Source organism: Rattus norvegicus, chromosome 12 (genome assembly GCF_036323735.1).
Source record: "Rattus norvegicus strain BN/NHsdMcwi chromosome 12, GRCr8, whole genome shotgun sequence".
NCBI classification, from domain to species: Eukaryota; Metazoa; Chordata; class Mammalia; order Rodentia; family Muridae; genus Rattus; species Rattus norvegicus.
In genome coordinates this window covers 9,990,564-10,009,717 of record NC_086030.1, presented here as the reverse complement: position 1 = coordinate 10,009,717, position 19,154 = coordinate 9,990,564, and the positions used below count along the sequence as shown (strand labels likewise).

Below are 19,154 nucleotides of genomic sequence, written 5' to 3'. Positions count from 1 at the left end.
CCATCACTGAGTGGGAAATATCCTGACAGATACAATCAGCAGTTGGAGACACTTGTGGTCAGCCCTCTCCTCCACTTCTCTTGTCCCTCCCGGATTTGACACCCTCACCCCACCCCCACTGGACATTATTGGGTCACACTCCAGATTGGCCTCCTCCATCAGGAAAGTTCCAGAAGATGAATCTGGGAGAGCCTCGGGGAGTGACATCACTGTCCCTGGGGAAGATCGGCTGTCCTGCTTTTGTGCACTTTCTCCCTCTCCGGGGGTCATCCCGACTAATGAGCTTAAAGCTCACATAATCCAACTGTCTTCTCCAGTGACGTCCTTGGCAGCTTAGTGTGCACTTGTAAGCCAGACAGCCTGAGCGCCCACGCTCTATCAACACCTGCCTGTTAACGCCCGCATCCTTTGTGAACAGAAAGACCAGCAGGGAGGTCTCCCAAGACATTCCTGGGATGCAAGCTCTCTGCAAGGCACCATCTACTGGAGGGCCCAGAGGGCCGTGTTTTCCCAGACGCAGATAAATGCATCTTCATAATGGTCGCTGATAGGTTATTTCTCTGCCAGTTCGAGCCAGATTAGATTATATTAAAGGCAGGTTTATTGGGAAGCTTCTCTCAGGCAAGTTCACTGGTCCCAAGGATTGAGGTCAGGAAAGTCACCGTGGGGAGAGTGGGGGTGGGGGGAGGGCATGCACACAGAGCAGGGAGAAGAAGAGGGGGAGAGGGGAAGAAGAGGCCAAAATGTCTGGATCATATAAGGAGAACCGCAGTCCAGCCCCTGGGCTGGAAAACTCAGAGTTAGGGGCGGGGTATGCCAGGTAGGGACTGAGGGCTGCTGGGAGAACCTGGAGGTCAGCGCTGCTTCGATGTGTAAAATATGCCCCTCAGTCTCTTGTCCTGGGTCTAAGGGTCTAACCAGATGAGCAGTTTGTTAGTAGACTGCATTACCTGCGCACAATGAGATAATTGTGAAATACCCAACACAGTAGGGGATACTATGTGAAGGCAGGCCCAGCTAAAGCCTATTGGAAAGCCATTGTTCTCTTCACCCAAGGAGCTTCCTGGTCATGGCGGTGACATCATCATTAGGCACACCTGGCCAACACCTCGCCACATCCCTTCAACGGGAGGTCCTAATAAACTAGCCATTTCAGAGTCCCCTTGCTCTCTAAGTGCGGGAAGGTGTATGTGTTAGCCTGCAGTGTCTGGTGGGACACTGGCTCTGTGATAGGGTGTAATCGAGCATTGACCCTCTTTATGTGTGTGTGTCTGTGTGTGCTGGGGTAGAAGGTGTCTTTGTGAAACGCCTTCAAGTGTTAGCTTCCCTACCTGTACCCCTCCCTCCTCTCCCCTGCCCTCTTACCCCACACCCCACATAAGCCTTCCCCTTTATCCCCCAACCTCTTCAGCCTTTATATGGTTTCATTCTGTCTTTTCTCCTTGAAATCTCCCAAGGCTACACCAGCAGCACAAACTGGACTCCGTGGGTTTAAATGAAAAAAAAGAAAAAAGAAAAAAAACCTTGGGGGAGGGGGGTTGAACAGCCTTCTCAAAGAACTAATATAAAACAAGTCTGTAAAGTTTCAACTTGCCCTCAAGACTTCCAGAATTGTATTAGTCAGTTTGCAAAGAGTGTGTCTGTTTCTGCTAGAAAGCACCCTCTTTCACTTGAACGCGGGCTTATTAGATCTGAATGTCTGGGGTTGTTTCGTGAACCCTGTTTCCTGGTATGTGGCCTTGCAGAAGGTCACTGGACTTCCTGTCTGCACCCCTCTGTCCAACTAGACTTGGGTTCAACACTTGTTCGTGTGTTATGCCCTCTTCCCAGGGAGATTATTTTTAATGTCTTCATAGATGGCTTCTACTCTTGGAAAGGCATATTTCGGAATGGTTACTAGTAGCCTCTGACATCAGAAGGTAGAATTGAACTTTACCCAACTCACCTAGGAGACAGCCCCGGAGCAAGATGCTAAGACATGCAGGACGATATGGTCCCATCCGAGTCTCTCTAGGTGGAGAGGAGTAACTGAGATAACTACCCAGCAGAGTGCTGGTGCTCGGTACCTCCCTAACGTGAGAGCTACTGCTAGGGTGGCCGCCCTTACGTTAATGAAGGTTGGGATCTCTCTCGAGCTCCCATTTAAATCCCATTAAATGGGATGTGTACTAAGTCACCTTACATTTTTCTTATGAAAAACTTAATAACAGCATAAATCCACTTCTTTGTTCCCATTTAAACGTGGGTTGTAGCCTTCTGACTCAAGCCAGAAATCCATCCCGGATTCATGCAACAGTCAGTCAACCCCTTCGGCTTTCTTTGCCATTACCTCTCTTACGTGACGATTCAAACCACGGTATGGCCGGTGTTCGATTGTGCTCACTTATGATGTTATTCCATATTTGTATTCTAAGAACGGCCCCAGGCGAATTAGCTCATAGTGTTCTTAACCACAGGACGATGCCAGCGAGTCCTAACCACAATCATGTTTGGTTTCTTTCTTTCCTGATTTAAAAAAAAAAAAAACTTGTATATTTTATATATATGAGTTCACTGTCGCCGTCTTCAGACACACCAAAAGAGGGTATGGGATCTCATTACAGATGGTTGTGAGCCACCATGTGGTTGCTGGGATTTGAACTCAGGATCTCTGGAAGAGCAGTCAGTGCTCTTAACCACTGAGCCATCTCTCCAGCTCCATGTTTGGTTCCTTAACTTAAGGTTTTTGAGTCTGCCCTCTCATCTTTCCTGTAGATTTCACACTGGCTGGCAGCAATATGGTGGCTCCTCTGTGCCCAAAAGGGTATTTCCCCTGTGGGAATCTCACCAAGTGCTTACCCCGAGCCTTTCACTGCGACGGCGTGGATGATTGCGGGAATGGTGCGGATGAGGACAACTGTGGTGAGTCCTCCCCTATTACACCGACCTCCCTGCATGTGCTCCTCCAAACCACCAAACCGCAGGTCAGCCAGTGAGTGAGGGGAACCGGGAGGGGGATCTAATAACCACTGCCCATTGCATTCGGGCTAATGACCCGACTTTTAAAAGACCTAGAGCTTGCTAAAACCAGAGAGATGGTCCCATAAAAAATCAAAATGACATTCTAAATTCTACTTTGGTTCTCATAATTCAATTTTAAGAGGCTTCCTTGTAGCCAATAACTTTGCTCAGCTGTGAGAATGTCCGTAAACTGTCACTGGGCTCACCTGGAGAATTAAATGATTGTGCAGACTGACCTTGAGGGTCGGCTAAGGGCCAGGACCTCCCCACAGTGCCAGGACACAGTGGGCTCAACAGAAATGAGGGAGAAACGAGAGGAGCTTGACCTTGGAGCTCCCAGGACAACACGAACTGAGGAAACAATAGTGCAGTGCATAGAGCAAACCCAGAGAGAGAAGGACCATGAATTTCAAAGAGATGGATAGCATCTTGGAAAATCATTTTAAGGAAAACCTTAATTAAAGTGAATTGACTTGAGTGAGAACAAAATAAAAGGGGGAGAAGGAAGGAGGAAGAAAGGAAGGCGGGAAGGAGGTCATGAAGGAAGACATTCTGTGGCACAGAATTCCAGTCACAGGCTCCGAGGCTGAGTGGAATGAACTGAAAAGGCCACGTGACTTGAGCCGAGTTGACAAGCGTAGGGAGTGTGAGAAAGCAACCCAGTTCATTACCCAGGACCCCCCCAGGCCAAGCTGAGGGCTATGTGCCGAGACCATGCGTCTTGGCTGAGGTTGATGTGTGAAGTCAGTCACAGTCAACGCTGAGACTCAGCCCTTCCCAGTCTGCACACAAGGCCAGCAGCTCTCCTCAGCGCTGGCCAACTAGCATCTGAGCCGGGCGGCCACATCCTGGAGGGCCAAGCATCTGTCTATAACTTGCTCTCTCACCCTGGGTGCTCGAAAGCACCCTTCCCTTAGATGGAAAACTACTTTGCCACCCTACCACAGCCCACTCCTGTTCTACCCTGACACCCACCACAGCCCACTCCTGTTCTACCCTGACACCCACCACAGCCCACTCCTGTTCTACCCTGACACCCACCACAGCCCACTCCTGTTCTACCCTGACACCCACCACAGCCCACTCCTGTTCTACCCTGACACCCACCACAGCCCACTCCTGTTCTACCCTGACAGACACCTACCACAGCCCACTCCTGTTCTACCCTGACAGACACCACAGCCCACTCCTGTTCTACCCTGACAGACACCACAGCCCACTCCTGTTCTACCCTGACACCCACCACAGCCCACTCCTGTTCTACCCTGACAGACACCACAGCCCACTCCTGTTCTACCCTGACACCCACCACAGCCCACTCCTGTTCTACCCTGACACCCACCACAGCCCACTCCTATTCTACCCTGACAGACACCCACCACAGCCCACTCCTGTTCTACCCTGACAGACACCTACCACAGCCCACTCCTGTTCTACCCTGACAGACACCCACCACAGCCCACTCCTGTTCTACCCTGACAGACACCCACCACAGCCCACTCCTGTTCTACCCTGACAGACACCCACCACAGCCCACTCCTGTTCTACCCTGACACCCACCACAGCCCACTCCTGTTCCTCCTTCACACTCAGTTCAGAGGCCTGTCGGGGGGAGAATGCTTGCCTAAGCCTGCAGCAGGAACTAAGTTCAATCCATAATACCTAAGACACGCAAAAAGACTCCATTCAGGTGTCCCTCTCCTCCTGGGCATGCCCATGGGTAAGTAAGTCTCCCGCCACGTAGTCACGTGTGTTGTGTTGCCGCCTCGTGGCAGATGCCAGCACCCTACAAAAAGCTCTACCACCATAAATGTAGGATAGTAGGGTACACAGTAGGCACTCAATCTGTGCTCGGTAGGGTACACAGTAGGTGCTTAATCTGTGCTCAGTTCAGAGCTACTTCTCTGATTATCAATGAACAAGCCCAAGAGATTTCTTCTTTGCTACAAGAGAATCAAGGGCCACATCTGTTTATCTACCTACCTCCCACCAGGCCATTCTGACCCCAAACTGGACAAAGCACGTGCAATGGTTTATAATCCAATTAAAGGTATCGAAGCAGCACAATTCAGGATATGAAAATGGGAATACAGATAAATTAGAGATATCAGGAATCAAAGGTGCCTGCGAGTAACTGTAAATTTACTTTTTGATTCATGTGGAGTTTGGTACCATCTATTACAGTGTGAATCTTAACACTTTTACAGAACACACTCAATTAAGGATGCTCCAAAACGGGCCCATTTCTCTTTATATGTGACTTTTTTATCCTATAAAGGACATAGCAAGTAAGAATTGCACAGTAGCAAATGACAAACTGATGTTAAGGCGAGACAAACCGAGGCAACTATTGTTTCTCTCAATAGAACCCCACGCTCTTTACTAAAAGGTACTCTGGGTCTTGCTTTACTTAAAAATAAGTTCTAGCAAGAAGTGGTAGAGCCCGTGTTGAGCATTGTGAGGCCCTGGGTTCAATCCCCAGCACCGAAACAAAGCAAGGAAGGTTCAATCCCATCAGAACTCTGCACAGACCCTTTCCACCTTCACTCGGCAAAGTACTCTGGTGGAATACAGAATCAATGGTCTTTGGAAATCCCTAAAAGTCAGGTCAAAGACCCAAAATGTCAGAATTTATCAAGACATTTATAATCACATAAAATAATGTTGGCATTGCACAAGTTGGGAAGCACACATTTGAAATCCTCGTGAAAAGAATCAATCATTCATCCTGTTGCTTGACAAGTTTTTTATATATAAACTGGTTTGGTTTCATGAAATTTCTGTACTTTTGTTTTTGTGGTGTGGTTATCTGATTTGCAGACTAACTGACACATCTCACTCACCATCCCACAGGTGACACTAGTGGATGGACGACCATATTTGGCACAGTCCATGGAAATGTCAATAAAGTGACATTAACAGAGGAGTGCTGTAAGTGGTGTTGGTTCAAAGATGGTATCCGCTTTGCAAAAACTTGACTGTGTCGCGTGGATCTCTCTGGGAACAGCAGCCCCCTCTTATCTAAGGTTTTGCTGTCAACAGCTGCCATCAACTGCAGTCCCCAAACAGTAACGACGGTGCCAGTGACTTGAGGCACAGACCACGTTCACATAGTATTTGTCATGGTATCCTGTTATCGTTCTTCTATGGAGTTATCTGTTACTCAGTCTCACTGGCCTGACTTATAAATGTCCCTGAGGCGTGTAAGCAGAGGGAAATCAGTCAGTCCAGGACTTGGTGTTATCTCTGGTTTCAAGCATCCACTGGGCGTCTCGGAATATGTCCCCTGTGGATAAGTGGGGACTGCTGTAGTGTCTCAGCTTCCTTCAGAACGTCAGTGTCGTTTCAATGTACTTCCCTGGTTACCACTCTGCTGTCTGCCCATGGGCCTGGGGTGGGGGAGGGGAGGAAGACTGGGTCTATGTCTATGCATGCTCACTCCTTGTGTTTCTGTGCGGGTCATGAGAATGCACAAATAGTAATTGTGATCAATGTCAAGGTTCCGTTTCCTTTGATTTTTCTTTTTCAATAAATAGCTCACACAATGTGTCAGACACAGAAAGGGCAGTGTTGATTAAGGTGTCTTCCCAACTCACAAATAGCTCAGATGTAGCTAGAAAGTCATTCTCACCGAGCTGTAGTGACTCCAGGTTGCACAGGGAGGGATAGAAGACCACTGAAGGAAATGGGGGCTCTGCCAGGAATGGGATACTCTACCAAGCAATGCACAGAGGTGGCCGTGAAGTCCCGGGATGGAGAGAGAAGAGGTAAGGGATTGAATCAGCAGGGAAGCAAGGCCAGTGAGATCTGCGGGGAGCTGTCCAGTGCTGGTTCTGCAAAGCCTTTACACAGTGTGCTGGGATCCTACAAACCTGAGCTAGAGGAGGGCAGGGCTAAACTCAGGAGGCTGCAACATGTTCTAATAGAGAGGGTTTGCGGCATACACTGTAGAGGTTGGCCTCTGTTGAGTTGAATTCCCCCCCCCTCTCTCTCTCTCTCTCTCTCTCTCTCTCTCTCTGTGTGTGTGTGTGTGTGTGTGTGTGTGTGTGTGTGTGTAGATGAAATACATCTGGTATATGTCAGAATACAAAAATATCATTTGTATTGTACACACATTAAATGCTATACTAACACTGGGCATGGTAGTGCACGTCTTTAATCCCAGCGTCCTGGGAGGCAGAAGGAGGCAATCTGAGTTCCAGGCCAACCAGGGCCATGGAGTGAGATGCTGACTCAAAACCAAGCAAGCCATTAAGCAACAACAAGGAAACCCTATCCTAGAGTGCACAATCAGTGCGCTTCCTCAGGGCTACACGGCTGTGCAGCCAACCGACTCCAAAGCAGAAACAGTCTGGTCAAAACTACATCTGAGGTGAATGTGTACAGAAAATTCCCTGATCACTAATCCTGGATGTATATTATTATTCACTGCTACAATCACATGACAATGTAAAATATGTAATCAAGGGACAACCGTGTCATCAGCATTTATACTGTACTCAGCATCACGGAGCCTCTAGAGATCTGCTAATGGATCTGTGCAAATCTGCTGGACTTTTACAGGGGCTTGAGCATCTGTGAAGTGAGGTATCCACAAGGCCCCTGAGAACAATCCCGTCCCATACCCGAGGACTGAAGTCTGCATTTTACTATACTAGTTCATAACTTATCTATGGACTTACACATGGATGTATAATATATCAAAATTAAATTATGCCAGATAGGGTGGATGCAATCCACCCTATGATCTGGAGTCTAATGCAGGAGGATCATGAGTTCAAAGCCAGGCTGGGCTGTGTGGAGATGGTTGAAGGTTGAGAGCACTAGCTGCTCTTGCAGAGGACCTGGCTTTAGTTCCCACCACCCACAGGGTGGCTCACAACCTCTATGTATGTGGTACAAACACACACACACACACACACACACACACACACAAACACACACACACACACACAAACACACACACACACACGGTAAAATTATAAAATAAAACAAATAGTTTATAGCTGGAGGTAGAAATTGGCTAGGCCGTTTAAGGGAAAGACCCGAAAGAAACATGACTAGTTTCTTGCTTGACTGAAAGTCAGAAATGCCCTCTGGATTCATGGCCGCTTCATCATTCCCAGAGGCCAAGATACCAAACGTGTTTGAGGAGCTCTGCTCACTGATCTTGCTCCTAGATGATGCGGGGGTCTCTCGGGAGACGGGATGTACAGGTAGCCAATAAGGCCTGGTGGGAGAAGACCCCTTCTGACCGAGAGAGTAGACTCTCTGGCCTAGTGCAGGCCTAACATTCCAAAGGGCCAGGTCAATCTCCTGGCCAAGGGGCCGCCCACAGGAAGGGGCTCCCCTTAAACCGTGCCCTACATGCAATAATTCATTTTTTGTCCCAGGGCCCTACTTCGGGCTTCTCTCTCTCTCTCTCTCTCTCTCTCTCTCTCTCTCTCTCTCTCTCTCTCTCTCTCTCTTCTCTCTTCTCTCTCTCTCTCTTCTCTTTTCTTTTTTTTTTTTTTTTTCGGAGCTGGGGACCGAACCCAGGGCCTTACGCTTGCTAGGCAAGCGCTCCACCACTGAGCTAAATCCCCAGCCCCCGGGCTTCTCGCTTATCAGTTGTTATTAAACAGACACCCCACCTCCCAGCATGAATTACTCCAAGAATGAATGTGCAATATCTTAGAGTTTGAAGGAAAAAAAAAAACATGTTTAAGGGACCAGAAGGGATCTGTAAGGAATAGTAGAGGACTCTTTTTCTACCGAGTACTATAAAAGCTGTTTGTGACAGGGAATTCATAATTCTTTTTATCTGCCCCACTGCACACCCTGTGAAACCTTTGTTTGCACAAAGGCCCTGCTACATTCTTGAGTTGAAGTGGCCAACCCCCTCATTTCCTTTATGTCAATTCTTTAAAAAACTAGCCAATCATGAAAGACCATGAGGTTAGGACCCCACCCAAGGGGAAAAGACACTGTCACCGTCCCACCTGGGTGCTTACTCTTATTAAGAGTAAAGCTTTGCCTTACTGAGATTTTAAAAAAACAAAGAAACAAACAAAAACAAAGTAAAAACTTTTCACTACTTGAAAAAAATAAAAAGAAAAGTACAATTTAAAAAGATGTCAAGATTAGTAAGAAATTAAAAGTCAATAATTCTAATAGTCTCTTCCTAAGGCTCTCGTCTGGAGCTCACTTGACACACAATGGCAAATCTGTGTGTATGGTTGGGTTGGCTCTGTTTTTGTTTTTTAGTTTTTAATAGGAAAGAGGGAACACTCAGGATCAGGACCAAATGTTCCAAAATGGCCCCTTCAAAGGCAGACGGTGGAAGAGAGAAGCAGGTCCGAGCTCGGAACACCACGTCTGCTGCGACTGTCAGAATCTCTGGGTGGGTGGGGTGGGTCGCTACTGGCAACTGAGTCCCAAAGGCCAGGCAGAGACACTACAGAGTCCTACATCGGGTACAAGGCAGATCCACAACCAGCAGGGATCTGGGCCGAAAGCACCATGTGCCAAGCGGGTGGAAAGAATGAAGTTGATGCTGGTTATTATGACATCGAGTGTAGACAAAGGCTCCAAAGCTAAGTCCAAGAAATGTCTTTGGATGAGTAAGCTGGAAGGAGATGGGACCGGCCTTTCTGGACCATCCACAGAAGAGGGCCGTGGCCTGACTGCATTGCAGGATACAGAGGGTGAATAGACGCCCACGTTTCTGCCTCCTTAAAGATTCGCTCCTTTTTATGTGTGTATTTTGCCTGGTTGCATGGATATGCGTCGCAGGCATACTTAGTGCCTGAGGAGGCCAGAGTTACAGATGGTTGTGAGCCACCATGTGGGTGCTGGGAACCAAACCCAGGTCCTCTGCAAGAACAGCCAGCGCTCTAACCACTGAGCCATCTCTGCTCGAACCACTGAGCCTCACCGTGTTTTTGCTTTAAGCGGCACACCCAGCTTCACCACGTGGAAGTCTTTTGTTGCAAGTACTTTCTGACCAATCTTCAATCTAATAAGACATCCATAATATTCTTGATGTCGATAAACATTAAAGAAAACATATTAATGTTATTTTTATTGGGATGAGCTGATTATCATGTAGACTGCATGATAACATCCAGTTTTACACTGAAGGCATCTCTCGCAGTGAGTGGGAAGTCAGTGATGGCTGTGGCGAATTTGCTGCCAGCGTGTGGCTAAATTCACTCTCGATGAGATAGAATGGGCAATCCGAGGAGATTTAAACCCACGTTGTGTGGAGGGTGCCAGGCTGCACCCGCACCACACCACATCCATCCAGTGCACCTCAGGGGTCAAGGCAAAGGCAGCACTCTGTATAAGACCCGATGTCTAAACAACTTATTAATTAATTACAATAATGATAAATGAAAACTGCCATCCGCTTCCTTAACTGCATCAAATCAAATGCCCAGAGGGTCAGCAGAGAAGTTAAAGCTTCTGCAGAAATCCTGTCTTCCTCTGCTCCTCTGTCATGTATGACTCGTGACATAGAATGTCATCACCATAGAGATTTACTCGTACATGGGATGTTTTCCAGTGAACAGAGCTTGTTTTTAGTGCGTGGTCTGGTGTTATTTAAGCCTGTGGTTTTTTCCTGCTCACCTGTTAAATGTGTCTGAGATGACTACAGGAGCTAGAGATGAGAGGAACACTTCATTGGTCTGTATCTGATTTGGAGAGATTTCTTACTTGCTTTTTGAAGGGCTCAATGGATCCATTAATAGATATAAATTGTTTTAGAGTTGATGAAAAGAGAAAAATGCTTGTTGCTGTCATAAATAAGTGTATTTTTTTCTGGTACGATTTTTTTGTCTTTTCTCCCTAGTTCTCAGCCGGTACCCACAGCACTGTTACTGCAGAGAAAATGAACTAGAATGCGTAAACGCCGACTTAAAAGCTGTGCCAAAGGTTTCCAGCAACGTAACATTACTGTGAGTAAAAACAAGATATTTGTACCTAAAGTCTCATAAAACCCTACAGTGCTATAGAAATAAATTATAAGTAATAATTTGTAATAATAATAATAATGAGCAAATAATTGAAAGTACTTTTTAAAAGATGTATTTATTTGCATTTTATGTATATGAATGTTGCCTTCGTGGATGTATATGTACCACATGTGTGCAGTACCCACAGAGGCCAGAAGAGGGAGTCAGAGATCCTGAAACTGGAGTTACAGGTGGTTGTGAGCCACCACGTGGATGCTTCCTCCTCGGGAAAATATGATCTCCCAGAGGAGCCTCGTTAATGCTTACCTCATGTCTATGGCCTGGAGGGCTTTTCCAGTAGGCTCTGACTCCCAGGCTGGGTCTCCTGTGCCCCTGCTGATGAAGAAAGGGCGCGACCTATGGCATCTCATTTGTAAAACTGATAAGAGGGGAAGAGTCAACTCACCATACCCATATCTAGTCTAAAGCACTAACTGGCTAAGGTGAGAGGATGCAGATAAAAGAAAGCCTGGGCAAGCCTGGGCTACATTGTGGGCTTGCCTTAAAGTAACAAAACAAATGTTTTGATTTTTTTTTTTTATTTCAGATCTCTTAAGAAAAACAAAATTCACAGACTTCCAGTCAAGGTTTTCAGCAAATACGCAGAACTCAGAAAGATGTGAGTGACTGTGGAGGGGAGATTTGTGATGTTTTAAGATGTGATGATCTGAGAACAGAACTGTATTTGAGTAGTTCTTACATGGATCGCTAACTCTGGTTCTAAATTTATGCTTAGAAGGTGAAGCACTGTGAGGGAGGCTTCGTCGTCGGCATTCCGTAGTTTGGAGCACAGTTCCACTTAACCATTTTCAGATGGTTGACTTGGGCTTTGGATAAACTGTCTCAATACACGGCCTCACAGCTTTCCTCAATGTTATTCGAGAGTAACACTGCAGGATCAGGGGAGCTGGATCTGATTTTCAATTTAGAAAAAGAGTGAAAGATTAGGCAAGAACAATCATTACATGTTAAAACGTGTAATGACAGCATACAGCCTGAGTCCCAGAGTAATAGGGCAAAGACATGATAATGGTGGTGGTGGTGGTGGTGGTGGTGGTGGTGGTGGTGGTGGTGGTGGTGGTGGAGGACATGTTGGTAATGATGGTGATGGTGGTGGTGGTGGTGGTAGTAACAATGATATTAGTATATCTGAGGAGAGAGCATATCAATTACTAGTATATAAATAGTTACTTTCAGTGAGAAAGAAAGGGACCACATGCTACTATTGTCCAAGAGAAACACCTAGGACCTGGAACTGGTGGTGGTCTCTGTGGGGCAGTGATGAGCCCTCAGTCTCCACCCCAAGTTTCATGAACTGTCACTTGATATGACCCAGATGCCTTTGCCTCATCCCTTCCTCACAAAGCAATCCATGATCCTCAGTTTGCTCTTTTAAAGGATGTCATTCCTTTTTTGTTCTGTGGGTGTATGTCTTTTACCATAATCCTCTGGAAGAGCAGCAGTGATCTTAACCACTGAGCCATCGCTCCAGCCCCTCACTAATCTATGTCACGGTCTTCAGACTAGAGCGTTTAAACAGTCATATTAGATAGGTCAATATGGTGCCTCCTGTTGATATTCCTGGATATAAAACTCACAGGTTTGTTCGTAGCTTGGGTGATTGTCTGTCAATCCGTCCGAGATGAGCTCCTCTGTGCCACTGGAGGTGCCACATCTGCCAAGAGGACCAACCGTCTAGGTTCTAATATCATCAAAGGAATCCTTCACGTGCTGAATCCTTGGCAGAAACATTTTCTTGTTTTATCCTTCAACACCGAGCATAAAGGAAAGTCTCTGGAAATTCTGTCAGTGAGTCTACGTTCATGAAATTCAAGATGGGTTCTCTCAAAGAAAAGACGCTCCCTGGAGTAATCCCACCAGCAGAGCCGTGGGTGATGTGCATCATCATCTTGCCTGCCCTGGCCATCTACGCAGTCCCAGATCCAGTCAAAGCTCCTTACCAGGCGACAAATGAGAAAGAGGAGGAGGGAAGCTAGGGTGAAAACCTCTCTCTGGTCCCATCTCTTCAATTTGTGCCCCTCACCGCAGCAGCCAGATGAGAGCCAAGCCTTGAACACATAAGCCTTCGGGGGACATGAAGGAGCCAACTTGAACAAATTCTCTCATCAGGTGTCATAGAAGCTGCAAGAATTCCTAATTAGACCACCTTGGGCATAATCAGCCAAAGTGTACAGAGGTTAAGGGACTCAATCAGGAACTGTAATTCAGTAGTAGGAAGATCACAAGCAGAGGCCACGGCTTCTAATGACCCCAACAGTACTTAAGCGACCACAGTGAAGACCTAGGGAGGGAGAGGAATTGGTCAGTACATTCCAGGGTTTCTGCTGAGGTGCGCTGTCCTGCCCTGACCGTGATTCTACCCCGTGCTTTCTGCTTTTTACTGAGGAAGAGGATCATGAGCCCATTCAAACCGACCTGGCTTTGGACATCTCTAACCAAGTCCTCCTTCGTCCACATCCCTATTTGGGGTAGCTGTTATCCACAGGATGGAAGAACATAGAAACAGTTGTGTAATTGGTGCCCAAAGGGTAGAGGCTAGCCCTCCTTGCTGACAGTGTGTCGCCTGAGACAGCACAGAACTTCCTGTCCTCTGAATCTCCAGTCTAGACCCCTCCAAATCCCGGTGGTATGGTCTCGGTCATTCTGACACTGAGAGAAAAAAAATATCCTACATCAAAATTTAATTTTAATTGCCAGATGAGTAAGAATTGCTCAATGAATATAAATTTTGCTTCACTGTGGACCAGTTTTGCTATCTTAATAATCTTTTAAAATACCTGGCTTTTCTAAAGTTGCAGAAGTAGTTTGAGATGACCTTTTAGAGAAATAAAATACGATTTATGGGGCCAGCTGTATGCTTGGTCACCGCCTCCATGGAAACCAAAAGCCATTCTCCTCCTCGTTGTAAAGTGAGCCTTATAAAAATTAGGTATTTCTTCTTAACCTCGGTTCTTATTAAACGCAATCAATCATTGGCAATGAAACATAATTAAAGGTGCCTGCCTGGCTCTGAAATACATCACGTCCCATTTAAAAATAGCTCATGAGCCTGTGTGTCATTAAAGTATTTATTTGCTTCAGTCTGGTACACAAGTCCTCGGTGTTCCACTTGAAAAGTAAAAAAAGTCCAGGGATTCGTGATCCAGGAAGCTGTTCTTAGGCGAGCCACTCAGTGTGACATACACTTAACGGACTCGTGTCTCAGTTTGCAATAGAACGAGGTGCTGCTTGCCAAATCATGTTTCCATTCTCACACTTTAAATGGCTCTTCTGGGAAAAGGAAGTAGACACCACAGAGGGAGCCTAAGTCGGCTTTACTCAGGAGACTTGAGACCTGAGACTCAGTCTCTCTACAGGGACGGCCAATAGGCCAGCGCTCAGACTAGCGGCTCTACTCTCTGTTGTTTAAGGAACTGGAACGCTGAGTATTGTGGGGAGATAGGTCCTGGATTTGAACATCTCTTTCCTTTGACTTCTAATAGGAAAGCCAAAGGTCATGCTCACGGTTTACAGTTGCGCCCATCTCTTCACCCAGTAGGGAAAGCATGTATTGCACCCTCGGGTTAAAAACCATCTCAAATAGAATGGCACTGGCCTAGGTGGGGAGTGGATTTCATATTTAAGAGAAGCCTCAGTGGACCTTTACTAACTTGTCACACGCCTTGTGTTATTTGGTTTCCCTTGGCATTGCTATCTAAGTCACCTCATTCTCTCATCCTCCTAGACACTCCTCTGAAGTCTGAAAGATACCCATCACTGTCTGTCTGTCTGTCCTATGCAGAGTAGAATCGTAAGCCCAAAGAGGGTTTCTGCTGCACTGGAATTCGGCTCCCCACAGACAGTGCAAGAAGCAGGTGTTTGGGGCCAGAGGGAGGGGTTAGGATACACGAGCTCATACTTCTTCTCACATTCCCTTTGCAGGACTGGGATTGGTGCTTTGTGTGTGGGCATGGGTGTGATGCAGATGTGTGGGCACAGGTGTGATGCATGCCCTGCATCAGCACCGCTCTCCACAGGGGGATACGTGAAGTACGACTGTTTTTGCACTGGGGATGCCTAGTAAACCACAAGTCGGTCTTGGCTGCTTCTTCTGACGCCTTGGGGCTTAAGAACGGTCAACTCATGTTATTTTTGCAACATACTCATGACCCTAAGGAAAAAGCTCTGAAAGGGAATAACTGCAGTAGAATGAAATTCAAACTGTAGTTAGGCAGCAAACACACACTCTGCCCGTGGTTTTGCAGTAGAACACCATAACAATTAGCACAGCCTTGTGCATTGCTACAAAGGGAAATGAGGGACATCAAAGTAAAGCAGATTATGTAGGGCTGGGTAGTGTAGCTCGGTAGTTAAATGGTTGCCTAGCCTGCATGAGGGACCAGTGTAACACACACACACACACACACACACACAGAGAGAGAGAGAGAGAGAGAGAGAGAGAGAGAGAGACAGACAGACAGACAGACAGACAGACAGACACAGATACACACAGACACAAACACACATAGAAAGACAGACACAGACATACACAGGACATACACAGACACAGACACAGACACACACACCATACAAAAACAAGACCCACTCGTGTAGTCCTCACTACTGTCAGTATGGCTGTTTCCCGCCCAGGCTAGCTTTAGAAAATACAGATCCAAGGCTGTTGAACGGTGGACTACTGAGGGCAGGAGGCACGTGTGTTCTTACCACAGATCCCCCAGTCCTGCTATTACTGAATCAATTCTGTATTTTCAAGTTGCTGAGACTCGGGCCCTGCCATGACAGAGCATGAGAGCCCTGGTTCTCAGCAGCCAGAACCCTGAGAGGCTGCTGATTCACTTGCCTCTTGCTTTTCATCTAGAAGGCTCAAAGGGCTCCTCTTCCGTCCATGAGAACACAGTGGAGATAAATGAGGAACTAAAGGTGCAGCATGGTGCTAACACATCCCGCAGAAAGGCCGCTCGGTCTCTCATGGCCAGCAGCTACTACAAGCTAGAAAAGAGGGTTGCGGGAGATCCTGCTTGAATAAAAAAAGACTAGTTGCACCAGACACACGCACACATGCACCTGCACGAGCACACACACCTGTACACACACCTGTACACACACCTGTACACACACCTGTACACACACCTGTACACACACATACACACCTGTACGCACACATACACACACCTGTACACACACATGCACACACACACCTGTACACACACACACACACCCCTGTACACACGCACACGCACCCCACTCGAGACTTCAGTGGCACAGATCACAGACAGCTAGTCTTCACTACATCCCTTGTCTTGCTTCATCCAATTTCACCCGCTGCCTTTAGGCAGAAAAAGCAAAACTGCTCCTTACAGCACAATCTAAGCTTAAAGCCCGCACCGTGTAGCCACCCGACTTCCCTGTCTTGCCCCCCCAGATTCCTCCAGCACAACTGCATCACACACATCTCCAGGAGAGCGTTCCTTGGATTACATAACCTACAGATACTGTGAGTAGCCCCTTCGTCACTATACCCAGGGGATCGTTTGAAGAAAAGCCTGCAAAGGTGGACTCGGGCAGGGGTGGGCTTCCGTGCTGAACTAAGGGGTGCAGAGAAATGGGAGAAATCTTAGAAGACGACAAGATAATCATATTAGGGTTTGAGGTGTAGCTCAGAGCATTTGCCTAATGTGAGACTCGAGGCCTCAGGTTTGAGCTCCTGCACCAAAATAAAAAAATTGCCTATATTCTCATTGTATGTAAATAATTAATTATCCAAGCTTAATATTGTCATCTTGCTGTTAGACCACTTCCTCAGCATCTTGGTATTTCAATCCCCTCCACTCCATTGCTCACTGACTATATACATCTTAAAATAGTAACGTACCAAGAATATAACCAAAAAAGGACACAAGTAAGAACTGCTCTACATACTCGGCTGTCTTCCTCTATACTCCAACCTAATGTACCATCCCCAGTGTTGTTCTTGGCTGCACTGCTCGCCCTGGTCATAGTGTGACCCAGTCTGGGCTTGTAGTTCTGGGTGCTTCATAGGCGCCCCCCCCCCAGCTCCAGCCCCCGCCATCCCTCCCTCCACCTCCTGCCTCTGCCTCTGCTCATTCAGAATGTGCTTGAAGAAGCAGATATCCCGACTATAAAATCCCAATGGTCTAATTGTATGTGGCTGCCTGGAGTGTGGCGTCTGCCTAATGAACTCACCCGTATTGTTTGTAGGTATCTCAGCCATAACTGCATTACCTCTCTCAGGCCTGGGATATTCAAAGACTTGCATCAGCTCGCTTGGCTGTAAGTATCTTGGCTTTTCTCTCTCCTACAAATGGTCACAGCCTTAGTGATTTACAACAATGCTGGGGTAGTTTCCAGGTTGGGATGTCTCTGGTTTATTATGTTTCTGACTCACATAGAATCTGGAGCATTCTGCCCAAGCAATTCAGACATGGGTAGGTCAGGTGATGGTTGGACAAAAAAGGAATCCGGCCGTGTTATTACAGGGGAGCCTCAGCACCAATGACAGCCTGGCCAAGCAAGGTATCCGTCCAGTGTCACCCAGAACAGAAAGTCCTTGACCCCAGCACTACTGACACCTTGACGTATTTAATCCTTTGCTCCAGAGAAGTCAGGGTGCTCCGTGCTTTGCAGGAGGCCTCTGCTCACTCTGTGCCAGCAATGTAACTTCTCTTAAGAGTTGTGACAACAAGAAAATCTCCAAGGTTGCTATGCACCCCTGGGAGGGAAGAACTCCCCGCTGTTAGAAACATCTGTGTTGGGAAGCAGAGGTCCCCAGGGCAGCAGAGAAAAGCCTGAGAAGCCACTAACACGTGGCATTGTCCCCCGAGCCAGCAACTCCATCTCCAGGCGTCTCTCAGCTGCTGTCATGTTTCCCTTGGCACTGAGTGAAGCACTGTAGAAGGCTCCATGCTACCTTGCTCAGTGTCTGCGAATTGGCCTGGCTGGTGGAAAGTCCAGGGCTGCAGTGTCATCTAGACCTATGTGAGCCTGGTGGCAGGCTAATGTTCCAGCCCACTTCCTTATCATCCCAGGCCTTTGTCTCAGTGGTTCCTTCTTTTCAAGGAAGGTTCTGGGCATTGTCACGTGTCCATCCAGCCTCTGTGGGTACCAGGCACGCACACAATACCTTTGTATTATGCACCTCCAGGCAAAAAGCACCCATACACGTACAACAAAAGTAAATCTTCAAACTGTGATTTTTCTAAGAATTATACTATCACTTACTCCTTGAAGGGCACAAGACAACATCTGCTAAAGGACCCAACCTGCCTGTTGGTGCTTTATTCATGATGCCACACCAATTCCTCAAAATATATTTCCCATGGAAAGAAAAAGAGAAGGGGGAGGGTCATGGGGGAAGGTAGGAATGGAAGGGGGAGGGGCATGGGGGAGGTAGGAATGGAAGGGGGAGGGGCATGGGGGGAGGTAGGAATAGAAGGGGGAGGGGCATGGGGGAGGTAGGCATGGAGTCCCCCCACCCCGCACCCTGAGAAGCTGTTGGCAACGGACAGCTGTCAGGAGAGGGAGAACCTGTTTGCTCTAAGGGTGTGGCTATGGCTAAGTGAACCAGGCTCACTGGACAGCCCCACACCAGAGAGTACACGGGCAACACATACTGAACTTGAAGGATTTAAAAATAGAAAAGGACACTAAGTTTGCATAGATAGGGAAAGGGGAGGAGGAAATGGGTGGGGCAGGAGGAGGAGGAGGGTGAGTATGACCATTTCAAGAAAATAAAATAAGGTTGTTTTTAAATAGAAAACTTAGCATGTGAAAAAGATGACCTATCTAACCGGTCACTAAAGAGTGCATTTTAAATTTTTTCTATCAGATATATAAAAGCATGAAAATTGTTCATACTAGTAGGCGCTGTGTGAACTTCCAACATACGCAAACACTGAGAGATGCTTAAATCTGGTTCAACACTCTGTCTCTTCACCATATGTTATTTCTTCTCTGTGATGAAGACTCACGATTCCCTGTAGAGACGAACAGTTCATTGCCCTTACACTATTTGAGGGGGAGTCTGCGTACCCCTCCTGCATTCGGCCAACCAGCAGCTCGGAGCATTGATGGAGCCCAGTTCAGCCAGTGAATGCTGGTCAGGCAGATGCAGACAGA

At 47.1% G+C, this 19,154-nt stretch overlaps 1 protein-coding gene across 1 annotated transcript in view; it reads left to right on the top strand.

Annotated features, from left to right (window-relative positions):
- Positions 1-19,154, top strand: part of Rxfp2 (relaxin family peptide receptor 2) — a 61,924-nt gene that overhangs the window by 13,381 nt on the left and 29,389 nt on the right. Inside the window, exons 2-7 of the mRNA NM_001012475.2 lie at positions 2,755-2,901; positions 5,854-5,931; positions 10,835-10,940; positions 11,545-11,616; positions 16,441-16,512; positions 17,238-17,309. Of these exons, the coding sequence (NP_001012493.1) occupies positions 2,755-2,901; positions 5,854-5,931; positions 10,835-10,940; positions 11,545-11,616; positions 16,441-16,512; positions 17,238-17,309 (547 nt within the window). The remainder of the gene's footprint in view (positions 1-2,754; positions 2,902-5,853; positions 5,932-10,834; positions 10,941-11,544; positions 11,617-16,440; positions 16,513-17,237; positions 17,310-19,154) is intronic.